This window comes from Harpia harpyja, chromosome 17 (assembly GCF_026419915.1).
Source record: "Harpia harpyja isolate bHarHar1 chromosome 17, bHarHar1 primary haplotype, whole genome shotgun sequence".
NCBI lineage: Eukaryota > Metazoa > Chordata > Aves > Accipitriformes > Accipitridae > Harpia > Harpia harpyja.
This window is the reverse complement of record NC_068956.1, coordinates 21,298,295-21,310,192: the sequence shown is the minus strand read 5'-3', so window position 1 is coordinate 21,310,192 and position 11,898 is coordinate 21,298,295. Positions and strand designations below refer to the sequence as shown.

The window sequence follows — 11,898 nt, the reverse complement described above, 5'->3', positions numbered from 1 at the left end:
CTGCTTCCAGGAGGAGAACCAGCCTGGGTTCTCCAGATGAAAAGTAACCTTGTTAAAGCTGGATCAATTCCCAATCCAGTTCATCACAGGGAGGTAAAAACTCTTCTCGCAGAAGGAAAGTGGTAGGTATGGAAAGCTGCACATGAGATGGCAGGATCTTTTTCTGCTTTTTTTGTGATCAACATGGGAGAAAATGCATGTAGAGCCTGTGACGGCTGGAAAGGCTGGAGATAAAAATACCCCTCCCAAAGTGTAGAAACACAGGATTAGAAAGAACCTCCTGGGTGATCAGGAGTAGCCCCTTGCTATTGAAGACACCATATTTAATGAGGGTATATGGTAACATACAAACACAACAGCCATATCAAACCACCACCGCTCACAGAAATACTACGCCTTTTTGCTCCTGGCTGGCGGGGCTCGCTCCTCCACAACCTCCTCTTCTTACCATCAGTACGCCTTCTTCCCTTCTCCAGCCGAGATTTAGTTATGGCCTACTTACACCCATTTGCTCGTGAGCCAGCGGCATCCATGAGCTTAACAAGCGGTTCCTCCTCCTTCGTGTTCACGGCTTTATGGAGCACAATGGCATCCCCTCAGCCTCCCCTGGGCTGCCTCAGCACACCTGGAGCTTGCGCTGCCATGGCCGCCCCTCCCTCGCTCCAGGGACCCCTGCACCTGTACCTGCACCCAACCCGCTGCCTGCTCTTCGAACGCGCACCACCCCTCAGGAGGGGCTCTGGAGAAGACCACGTCTTGCCTTGACCCGCCTTCCGGAGGGAGGTGCTGGGCGAGGATAATTCTGGGGCAGTGACAACACCCACCCCAGCCCTGGGACCCCGCACCACCCTCCCCACTCCCGGGACCGCGCGGCGGCCGTGGGCCCCAGCAGCTCCCCGCCGCCACCGCGTCCCCCCGCGCCCCCGTGGGTCCCGGCGCGCGCGGCCCCCGCCTCTGCAGAGCGCGCAGGCGCAGGGGGAGGGCGCGCGCCCCCTCCCCGGCACGAGCGCACGCCCCCCACCCTCCCCCGACTCCCGGCGGCGGCGCATGCGCGCCGCCTTCCTCCCCCGCCTGCTTCCATGCCCCTTCTCCGCAGAACGGGGCGCGAAGCTGCGGGGGGAGGGGCGTGGTCTCGCCAGGGGCGTGTCCCGCGGACGGGGGCGTGGCCCGGGGGCGTGGCGCGGCGCGGCGCGCCCTGTCCATGGTGCGGGCGGCGGCGGCGGCGGCGGCGGCGGCGGCGGCGGCGCGGGTGTCCCCGCGGCGGGAGGGCGGCGGCGCGGGGCTGCATGGACGTGATGTCCCCGCAACAGGAGCACCTCGGGCCGGGCCGCTCGTCCTCGGTGAGCGGCGAGAGCAGGGTCTTCGCCGCCGCCGACAGCAAGAAGGTGAGGCCGACCCCGGGAGACCCCGCGAGAAAGCGCCCCTCGGCCCCCGCCCCCGTCCTGGAGCCCCCCCCTTCCGCGGGTCAGCGCGTCCCCCCCGGACAAACCCCCGGCCCCGCCGCCCCGGGCCCCGCGCCGCCGCCGCCAGGGCAGCGGGCTGGGCGGCACGCCGCCGTCGAGATCGGGGCCGGGGGGAGCTGCCGGGGGAGCTGGGGCTGGGGCTGTCCGCGGGAAGGGCTCGCTGCCCCGGTGGCCCGGGGAGCGGGGGGCGCGGCGGTGCCCGGCCGGAGCTCAGGGGGGCTCTGCCGGGTGGATAAACCCCGGGACCTAACGGGGGTTGCTGCTCAGCTGTCCCGGGAGCGAAGGGAGGCTGCTGCCTGGCTGTCCGGGGTAGGTAAGGAGCGCTGCTGCATAGACGTCCCGGGGAGCTAGGGAAGGGTTTGCTGGGTGGTGTTCGGTGGAGCCAAGGGGCTTTGCTGCAGGGATTTCCCGGTGAGCTGGGGAGGGGGGGGTTGCTGCATGCATGTGCTGGGGAGATAAGGGGGTTTGCTGCATGGGTGTCCTGGGGAGACCTAAAGGGGGGCTGTGCTGCATGGATGTCCGCAGGTTTTGCCAGGTGGGTGTCAGAGAGAGCTGAGGGGAGGTTTGCAGAACAATTATCCAGGGGATCTAAGAGGGATCTGCTGCATGCGTGTCCGGGGGGAGAGAGGGAAGGGTTTGCTAGAGCTGACGGGGTTTGCTGGCTGCTCTTGCACGTGCTTTGTACAAGAGAAACGTAAGAGCAGCTTCCCGAAGAAGCGCCTTACGCTCTCCAAGTATATCACAATTGATAGCAGAAGAGTGTCATCCCATCTTCAAAACTGGTTGTAAAATCTATTTGAAGTCTTGAATTGCTTTTCAGCATCTGACACGATCAAGTGCAAAATGCTCACTTCTGCGTACAGCCAAGTACTTGTTTCTGCCTTATACTTTGCTGTAATGAACAAGCTGTAATAACCACATTCTTCCCACTGTGTAAAACAGGAACTCTTTTTTTCTCTTTGGTTTAGCAAGTGCTGTAGTGTTTTTCTACCCAAAGTAGAGCTGGTACCTTCCTGCCTTACAAATTTGGCCTCACAATGTTATTTAAATCTATGCACGGCCTTGTCTTTGGAGGTGCACAATACTACTGACTGCCAAGCAGGCTAGAAGGATTAGAATGACTGGCGAGGTTACCGTGTCCTTTACTAAATCTGTCCACCTGGTGACATGAGTTTAGGATGCGTGGTAGTAGAGGCTGAGCTTGTGTCCAGTCCTGCTGCTGAGCGGTGGTTGGGGCTTTGCTGGCCATGGCACAGTGGTGCGGAGAGGAGTCCCGATCCCTCTCCTCCGGCCAAAGCGTCTCTTTGGGCTGGGGAGCAATGCTTTTCATTTCCATGGGCGGCGTCCATGTGTGCTGTGTCCCACCAAGGCACGTAGCGCTCCAGCCTGACCGCAGCCCTGGGGACCTCTTCGCATGGCAGCTGCTGCCAATGGTGAAATGGTTGTCTGGAGAGTGTTTGGCCAAGTTTTCTACCACGCTTTGCTGCAGTTAATACCTGATCGGTTTCTGAAGAGGCAGTGCGATACACCTACACAAAGTGGTGGAGTACCTTCTGCTGCCTAGCTGGACAAAGTGATGGAGGAGATACTTATCCTCTCCCAAGTACTGCGATCTAATTTGAGATGGCTAAACGTGTGGCTTTGATTTTTCTTCTATCATTTCTTTCATTTTTGCCGAAGACAGAGTACCATGTACCTTCCAACCTGGCAGAGCCCTGATGCCAGGTACCCACCTGAAATGAGAAGGGATGCTCAAGTACTGTGAAGATGAACATTTTTTTCTTACAGGTTCTACATGATTCAGCATTCTGAGGACAAATATTAATGGTAGCACTTGTGTTTCCTATTCCTGCTCCAAAAAGCCCGCAGTCGAAGGAACACAGACCTTGTTTTTGCCAGCACTGACAAGGGAGCGGGGATATTACTTTTTACGGATCTTGGCAGCCCTTTTGGAATTCCTCAGCGTGGAAGCACATGCGGCGGGGGTACAGATGGAAATCCTCCTGCGGAGAAGCAGCTTGAGACCCTGGCTGGGCCATGCAACATATGGCAGCTTTGCACACCACGCACAGCCAACACAGGCAGCCACCAACATCCAGCCAACCTCTCAGCTGCTTGTCCACGGTCGTGGTGCTCCCTTGAGACTACTAGCACACTGTCTCTTTGTGCCTATCTGGGGAAGAAGATTCCTGCCTTTATGCGTGTGCAGCAGTGGGGTAGTCCTAATTTTGCCTGAAGCTGGATGTCAGTGACAGTTTGAATATTTTGTTACTACTTGGGTCCTGTGGACTGTATATATACCTCTATTCTGTCTTCCACTGGGTGCCAAAGCATCGTATTTTTTTACAATACAGAAAGTCTTTCTTACTACCGGGGAAATTACACTGCTTCTATTGGTTACATACAGTTAAATGGAAGAATGTGTTGGCAAGAAATCAGTTTTGATACTGGTGACACAGCATGTCAAGTTGAACAATTTTGTTGCAAATATGTATTTAATATCAACTATTTTACTTTCTGGCACAAATAGCCCCAAATGCTAAGTAACCACTGAACCTTTCTTTTTATTATCGTGACTATACCTTTCTCAAATTAAACTTATTTAGCTGAGTTTTGCTACATTGTTCTGTGGTTGTCTGAACTCCTACTTCATCTTCTGCTTGGCTGAAGGATCACATGCTTGATCACATCATAGGACCAAGAGACAGAAATTGTCTAGGACTTTTTTTCATGTATTTTGTGTGACCATTTAAGCTATTTTCCTGGAAACATTTAATTTTCTTGACATGCAAAGGGGTTTGAACTGCTAACCTACCTCACAGACACTGGGAGGTTCTCCCTGTTAAATGCTTAGAAGGCATTCAAAACACCCTGATAAAAGGTGACACTGAAGTGCAGCGTTTAGTTAATGCTTTTGGAAAATTCTGGACCAGATTCCCTCCTTTGCTGGACTTACTGGAGTCACTGGACTATGTGTGGCTGACCTACAGAGAAGTTTTGTACTGACTGTTTAGTTTAGTAACCAATACCAGTAAATTGATGCAACTCTGAAGTGGATTGAAGTAACATGAGTAAGAGTGATTATACTGATAGAGCTTATTTCTACAAATTTATCAAAACAAACTATGCAGCAGAGACGTCTTTTATGCCAGTGTAACTGTGTCAGCAGTAGCAGCTGCAGTCATTTAGCCGTATTTATAAGTTCCTGGTGTTTTACTTCTCTCTTCTTAGAGGGGCTAGATTCCAACCAACCCTGAGTATTTTACATAAGACAATATTTGGTAACACAAGGAGTCACTCTTAGGATTTTTTGCTGCCTCCTTGAAGATTTCAAGTAACTACTTATCATGTTTTGGAGGCTCAGCAATTTTTAATATTTACTCATACAACGTGTGCAGAAAATTAACCATTTTGCACCCTAAGCAAAATAGTATTTATGGTTTGAGACTTGAAATATGGTATCACATTACCATAAAAATGTGTTTCTTTGTGATTCTGATCACAAGTACAGCAACAGTTTACTGGATAAAATTCAAGCAAATTAACAGCATTGGAATAGTAAAGGTAGTCATACATAATCTTCATCCCTTTACTTGTCTGACTCTGCAAAGATGAATCAAGTATGTATTTGCCATTATATTTGATGATAACTTGATCTCATACCCTTATATATAAGTTTTTTAACATAAAGCTCCTTAAGCAGAGATTTCTTGTTCCTGCAAGTCTCTGTCCTGTTTACTATGATCCTGGCTGAGGATCTGGTGAGTTGCTTCCATAATCACACCTGGTAGTGCTGGGAATCTTGGCTGTCCAGGAACACTCTGGCATTGTTTAGTGAAGTGATGGACAATTCCTGTCATCCCACAGACATATGCTGTAGCAGTTTTTTCTCTCATGAAGACTGAAAAAGCCCCTATTTTAATGAAGTCATCTGCATAGCTGGTCCTTAGGTTGAAATCACCTTGGCAGGCTGTGCTGGCTTACAATAACTTGCTGTTGTGATGTGCCTCCTGATGGTGTTTTAATTATGAACTAGCGTTAGCAATCCTTCCTCTGTCTGTCCGTGAGAAAAACTGAAAATTATGCATAAAACAATGTGTTCTAGTTCTTGAGTTTCCTAGTCTTGGTCTGGGTTTTTTTGTCCCTCATGATGGCAGTAGGAAAGAGAGGGAGTTGGCAGGTCGCGTGGAATCTAATACCCAAGAACTGCATATATCAAATTATTGCTTGTTTACTTAATGCTGCTTGTAGTATCCATGTGGAGTGGGGGGAATCTCCTCTCTCTGTCATCTGTAAACTGCTCCTGAGAAAGCCTTGCTGTACAGGAACTGGGGCAGAATCACATCCATGTGTTAACCTTCTTGCTTTGTGTCAGGCTTGAAAGGAAACTTTGGGCTTCGTCAAAACCACCACAACCAGAGTCGCTGGTCTGAGCACTGTGGGTGCAGTGCAGCTGACAGTAGGACCCATAAGTCAAATATTTGGCACTCCTCTCCTCCACATTTTTAGTAATCTTCCACACCTCCAGCTTTTGACGTAGATGGGTGAGATCTTTTGAACACATCCATATCAGTGTTTCCAAAGATTTGTATCCTTTGGGAGGTAGTTGGTAGAACATCTTTTGCTCCTAGTTTCTTTCATCCGTTTTTCTTTCTACTCTGAGATGGCCTTTAGTCTCTGTCTTTGCTCTGTGCTCTAGCAGCTGCTGCTCCATGATGATGTGCTTTTGCTTCTACTGTGTTGATAGCTCTTTCCTCTTGTGCCCCTGCAATTGTTTTCTCCTCGGTTATCCATCCAAAAATGGCTTTCTTTTTAGGAAAGTCCTTGTAAGTAAAAGTATGCTGCCAGCATAAACAAAAGCACATAGTTTTGTCACCTGCTCTGCCTTTATGGTAAATGGGCTCTCCGTGGGACCTAGACATCTCTGCTGCCTGAGCCAGCAGTTCAAATGCAGTCATCTTCTCACCCTGTTTATAAGGGCTCAGGAATGTTATAGGTCAGTATAGGGCCATTTCTTGCTCTACCAAAGTATAAGAGATTTTTGTTATTTCTGGTATTTTTAGACAACCATACACTGTAAGTCTAACAAATACTGGGTTATAGCATGTAGGAAAAAATGATTTATTGCCTCTCCTAAGTAGCCCGGTGATACAGGGGAAAGAGTGATGCCCAATGGTCCTGGAAAATTAACTGCCAGGTGCTGAGGATTGTTTGGATTTTTTGATTGTCAGGCAGTTAGTTGAACTTTGCCTTACAGTTTTTGGTAAAGGTTTGTGCTCTGTTCTTTGGTTCATGTCTGGCTAAACCAGAAATGGTGTGCTACAGGTGGGTTTTGTTGCTCAGACAACAAGAACAGAGTCTGCATGGTTGAAATCCCTCATGGTTATTAACTTAGATACTTTTAAAGAGTAGGCTTTGTTAAAATCAGACTTCCTTTTATCAGAAAAATAAAGCAGTGAGAGGGAGAGCTTAGCCACTTGAGTGCAATCCTCAGCTCAAGGTATTGGCACATCTGAGTGTTGTCCCTGTCACCCAGTTAAATGACCCAGGCAGATGCCCCAGCCTTGACCCACTTCTCGAGCCAGTCTGTAAATCAGGAGCCTGAAATCCTTTCATCTCTGGGGAGGCTTTTACAAGGGTGTCTGCACATTGCTGAGGAGCCATTTCTGCTGCGTTCACCTGTCAGTCAGGAACTGAATACATTTTTCCACTATTTTGTGTATGAATCTCTTAAATAGACATTGGGTAATATCATTTTCTCATCCTAAGCTCAAACCACTCTCTGAGAAGACAATTGTTCCTTATGTTACTGAGCTCACAAATTTGTCTGTTCCCCATCCTTTGCTCAGATAGCAAGGAGAGGATTGAGCTGATTAACTCAATTTTCTTGGTCACCTTAGTTTTCTTTTAGTCAGTGGAGGAAAACTAGCACTTTTAGGACAAGATGAACTGTGCACTAAATGTGTCCTTTTCTTTCTGTTGATTATAAAAGGAGCACAAAGCAAACAGCTCAGGTGTGCAAGTCAGAGGCTGGGTGAGAGGAATCCTTCTGCACGTCTCTGACCATCGTTATTGGTCAGGCACCATAACCTGGCAGCGTGGGCAGCGTGCTCCTGGGGAATCACAGCACACAGCCCCTGCATTAGCCCACCTGCTCCGACCTCCTGCACCTTTGCTGTGGATGCAGCAGGGTATCTGCTTGTTGCATAGATTTTCACTTCTCTAGATACCTGTAAAATATTATAAACACTGTGTATCTGTTACTTGAGTTTTTTGTGATCACAAAAGAAATAGTAAGTACCATGAATTTCTTCACACATTCTTTATTTAATTCATGCTCTGCCATTCTCTTTATAAGCTTAATATAGTTAAGTGATATACACAAAGTACAAGAGAGTGCTTTATCTTCAGTTCCAATTTTTTTGAAGACATCGTCCAGATGCTTTGTATGTTACCTTTTTCACAGAATGGGAATGAATACCGTAACTCAGCAATATATTATTTTACATAAATTTCCTATAATACCATTATCCACTTCAACTGCAAGGCAAAATTAGTTGAATATTAGCAGTCAGGAATAGATTTTTCCTCCAGCTGATGACTTGTGAGATGCTTGTGAAAGTTCTACTGTAATCCTGCAATCCATAGGGGTTCTTATTCCTGAGGGGAGACAGCACATTTTCAGTGATGGTTTGCAAGGTTACTGTCCTCAGCATGGTGGGCTGAACTGCTCATGAACCACCTACCATCACAGTTTACAAAACAGTGTTTCAGAGTGTAGGTCTGATCTTTATCTGGTGTAAATTAATTCTTTTGAAATCTATAACCTTATGTCTGTTTATGCCAGATGAGGAACTGGGCAAATACTACCACCAGTCCAACAACTGAAAAAGCAAACCTTTTTGTTTCTGTTAAAAAAGCAGTCAAGACAACCACCACCAGAAATGCAGAAAGTATGAAGTTCAACCTGAATCAGAGGGGAGGGGAGTGGGAACTCAAGCTTTTGAACATGAGGAAGGCAAAAATAATTCTAGTTTGTCCTGACTGATACAAGATTATCATCTGTGCATCTGGCACACTGTAAACATTCATTATAGATACTGATTTTATGATACATTTCACATGGGTGTGACTCAGCCAGCAAGTATGAGGATTTCTCTCTGTGTTGACCTTTCTAATATTTACATGAAAAAATGGGAGGTTATGATGTGGGACACATGTTGAGAAATGCTTCTCTGTGTCCCACGCTTAGATAATTGGTCATTGCATCTCCTTTTGCTCCCAAACATCTGCTCTCACTACAGCTGTCCAGGATGTGTCTTCTCCTCTCCGCATTGCCAGGGTGACATCTTTGCACATGTCAACGCAGTGAAACTGAGAAGAGCAGGCATCTGGGTCCGGCTTAGCCAAAAATTAATTTGTCCTCTTCCTTCTCAAAGTAAATTAATTCAAGTTATCATGATGGTCACTTATTTTCTCTTCCCAAACTCTGTACATAGCAAAATAAAAACAAAAAAACCCTTTCTGTTTGTAGTCAATGTCTCTGTGTAATGTTTTTATTTGCATACAGGTGACCTGACTCACTTCACATTTGCTGTGAAAAATTTCCCCTTCCAAATCTCATCAGTGATCTTTTTATGTTTTAAGGCTCTTTTTTGTAAGCTTTGCTTAATAGCTTAGGTCTGTGTTAAGAGGCTGCCTGGTGAGGCTGTGGAATCTCATCCTGGGAGATAACATAGACCTGGACTGGAGGCGGTCTGGAGCAGCCTGCTCTCAGCAGGTCCAGAGAGGCTGGACCACAGACCTCCTGGATGCCCTCCAACCTGAATTATTCTGTGACTCTGCCAGTCATTTGAGCTCTTATTAAACTTGCTGTAGTCCTAATCTTTACCTTGGTCCTCAGATATTTAAGTCAAGACTGGAATCTCACTGCCACAAGCTCTATTCAGTGCTGCTAAACCAAGCATGAAAAAAATTGCCATAATTGAGAGAGATTTTAAAATGCAGCATTTTTTTCAGTGGCTTCCTTTTCAGACCTGAGAAGCCAAAGCATTTTAAGATCTCTTTGAAAACATAACCAAACCTTCACTGCATTCACAGGAGCTGAGATGCTCTAGTTTTAACCACCCCCTGAAAGCCACCTGCCCAATAATCAGACTTGCAGTAAATTTCCAATTGGGAGTTGAAGCTTTATATCCTACAAAAAATGCTGGTTGGGGGAAGTCTTGTGGCTTGTCTTCTGTAGGATGTTAGACTGCATTGTTACACAGATCTCTTGTTGCCTTCATATTTGTAGATATGCTACTTTTTAAAATGCTAACAGCTTCTCAGATTTGCTATCAGTAAGACAAACCGATTTAATTCACTAGAAAAATTTAGCAAAGTATTTTCCTTCTTTTTTGCTCGAAGCTAGCAAAAATGGGCTTCTATGTTGTTAGTAATCTATTAAGTTATTATCCAGTTATTTTCTGATTGGATAGAAGACAGCTAAACGTTCCCAGGCTTAATTTATCAGTCTTGAGAAGGTTATTTTTTGATGAAAGAAAGAGGGAGGAGGGGATGATTTTTAAAGGTGAATTGAAATTACACAGTTGAATTTATAACAATTGCTGCACAATAGCTGTAACTGAGTATCTGACAAAACAAACAAGCGTGCTTTACATGAATAAAGGGGAACCAAAACAATGACACGATAACAAATGCACTGCAATGAGTAAAAGAAATGCACTTGTTAAAAGCAAGTAAAGCACGTAGCACTGTAGAGTTTCATTTCTCTGAGGGGAGCACGCTGTGCACCTGCCCAAACAAAATGTGTGCCGCATCGAGCACATACACTGGCAGAAGAATCAGTTGTTTCCTAACATACCCGTTCCTGGTAGTCAGTGGTTATTTTTAGTATAAAGGAAGAAAGTCTTGCTTTGCAATTAGCTGAGAACAGAGACTTCATGACTGTCAAAGGTTCACCTGTTTGTGGGCTCTCGGTGGTTACCAAGCTGGTATAAGGGACCGCTCTAGCATTGCATACTGTCCTGTTGGGGTCTCAGGAGGAGTTCAGCCCTGGTCCTTTTGTTCACCAGTTTATTCTGAAAAAATATTTGAGCTAAATAAGGTAACAACCACCCATCTGGTAGAGTGTCAGTGAGAGGAGAGGTCATGCACCTTGGCAGCAGGCTGCACAACCGGTTCTAGAGAACAGCTCCAAACTTAGGGTCAGGACTCCTTTGTCCTGCTTCTGGCTGCAAGAGGGAAAGGATACAGTGGTGAATACCTTTGTGTTCAGGGAAATGTGTATTTTTATTGTAGTATTCAACTTCACTGAATGGGAATCCATGCTCCCTTGATAGCCACTGACATTTTCATCTCTTCCCTATGCTTTGTCTTTTTTTTCCTGCTACCTTCTCTGAGCATCTCCTTTTTCCCATTCCCTTCCTAGTTCTGTGCTAAGAACTGCCCTGCCTCTCACTTTCCTATTTTGTCCCATACATAATCAGGAATGAAAAAAATGTCATTATTGACTACTGAGAGACAAGACGTAATGCTCCAGCTAGATTAGTAGGGAAGGAAAATGCCCTCATCTCTAAAGATTTGGAAGAAAAAGGTAGTCCAATGTAGCACATAAGGTTAGGTGGGTAGAATCCAAACCTTGATTTATGGTAAATGTCAGACCTGACACAGAAATGTATGAAGCATTTGAAATTTGAACCACCATCTGGATATTTGATAAATTTAAAGTACAATAGAATATTAAGGGACAAAAAGTGGTTGAGGGCAAGCTCTAGGTGTTTATTTCATGTGTGCAGTGTACCTCAGGTATCTGTGTATAGACACTAATTATCAGCTTTTCTTTATCACTGGCTTTCTGGTCATGCTCCTGTTTTTCTCAATATGTGATATTTTACAAACATTTTCCCCCTCCAGGGTTGCTGATGGCAATAACTCAACCTTTTTCCCATGGTCTGAAATTGGAGTCTGGCTGCGGCAAGTCTGTATGCATGCAGTTATTGTTCCCGATCTCACCTATGATTTCATTTTGTTTCTCTTTCCAATCAGAAAATGAAGAGTTTGGCCCAAAGACGCCAGTCTGCACCATCTTTGATCTTTGTCAAAGCACTTAACAGATCTAGATCAGTCTCAAGGTGAGTCAGTGAGTTTTTCTGGCTGTAGTGTTTTCCAGTTTCTCAGCCCAAAACTTGAAATGTTTTTGAGCTATTGTCTGCACCAGGTTGTTGAACACAATCCAGGCTGCTCGGTAGCTGCACAACTATAAAGCCCGCTGAAAGATGTGATAGACCCAGCCCAGATGCTGGCTGATCTTCTAGAGGGAGTTTCTGCAGTGCTGGCACACTAAGCTGTTTATATGCAATTGGGCAAGCAGAGCGGCTCTGCAAGTTGCAACCAGGCATGCAACATTTGGGCTGCTCAGTATGATTGCCTG

The 11,898-nt window shown here is 46.4% G+C and overlaps 1 protein-coding gene across 1 annotated transcript in view; it reads left to right on the top strand.

Moving 5' to 3' along the window:
* Positions 1–1,205: 1,205 nt before the first annotated feature.
* Positions 1,206–11,898, top strand: part of ARHGAP20 (Rho GTPase activating protein 20) — a 63,074-nt gene continuing 52,381 nt past the window's right edge. Inside the window, exons 1-2 of the mRNA XM_052812770.1 lie at positions 1,206–1,385; positions 11,514–11,599. Coding sequence (XP_052668730.1) covers positions 1,287–1,385; positions 11,514–11,599 — 185 coding nt within the window. The 5' untranslated portion in view covers positions 1,206–1,286. The remainder of the gene's footprint in view (positions 1,386–11,513; positions 11,600–11,898) is intronic.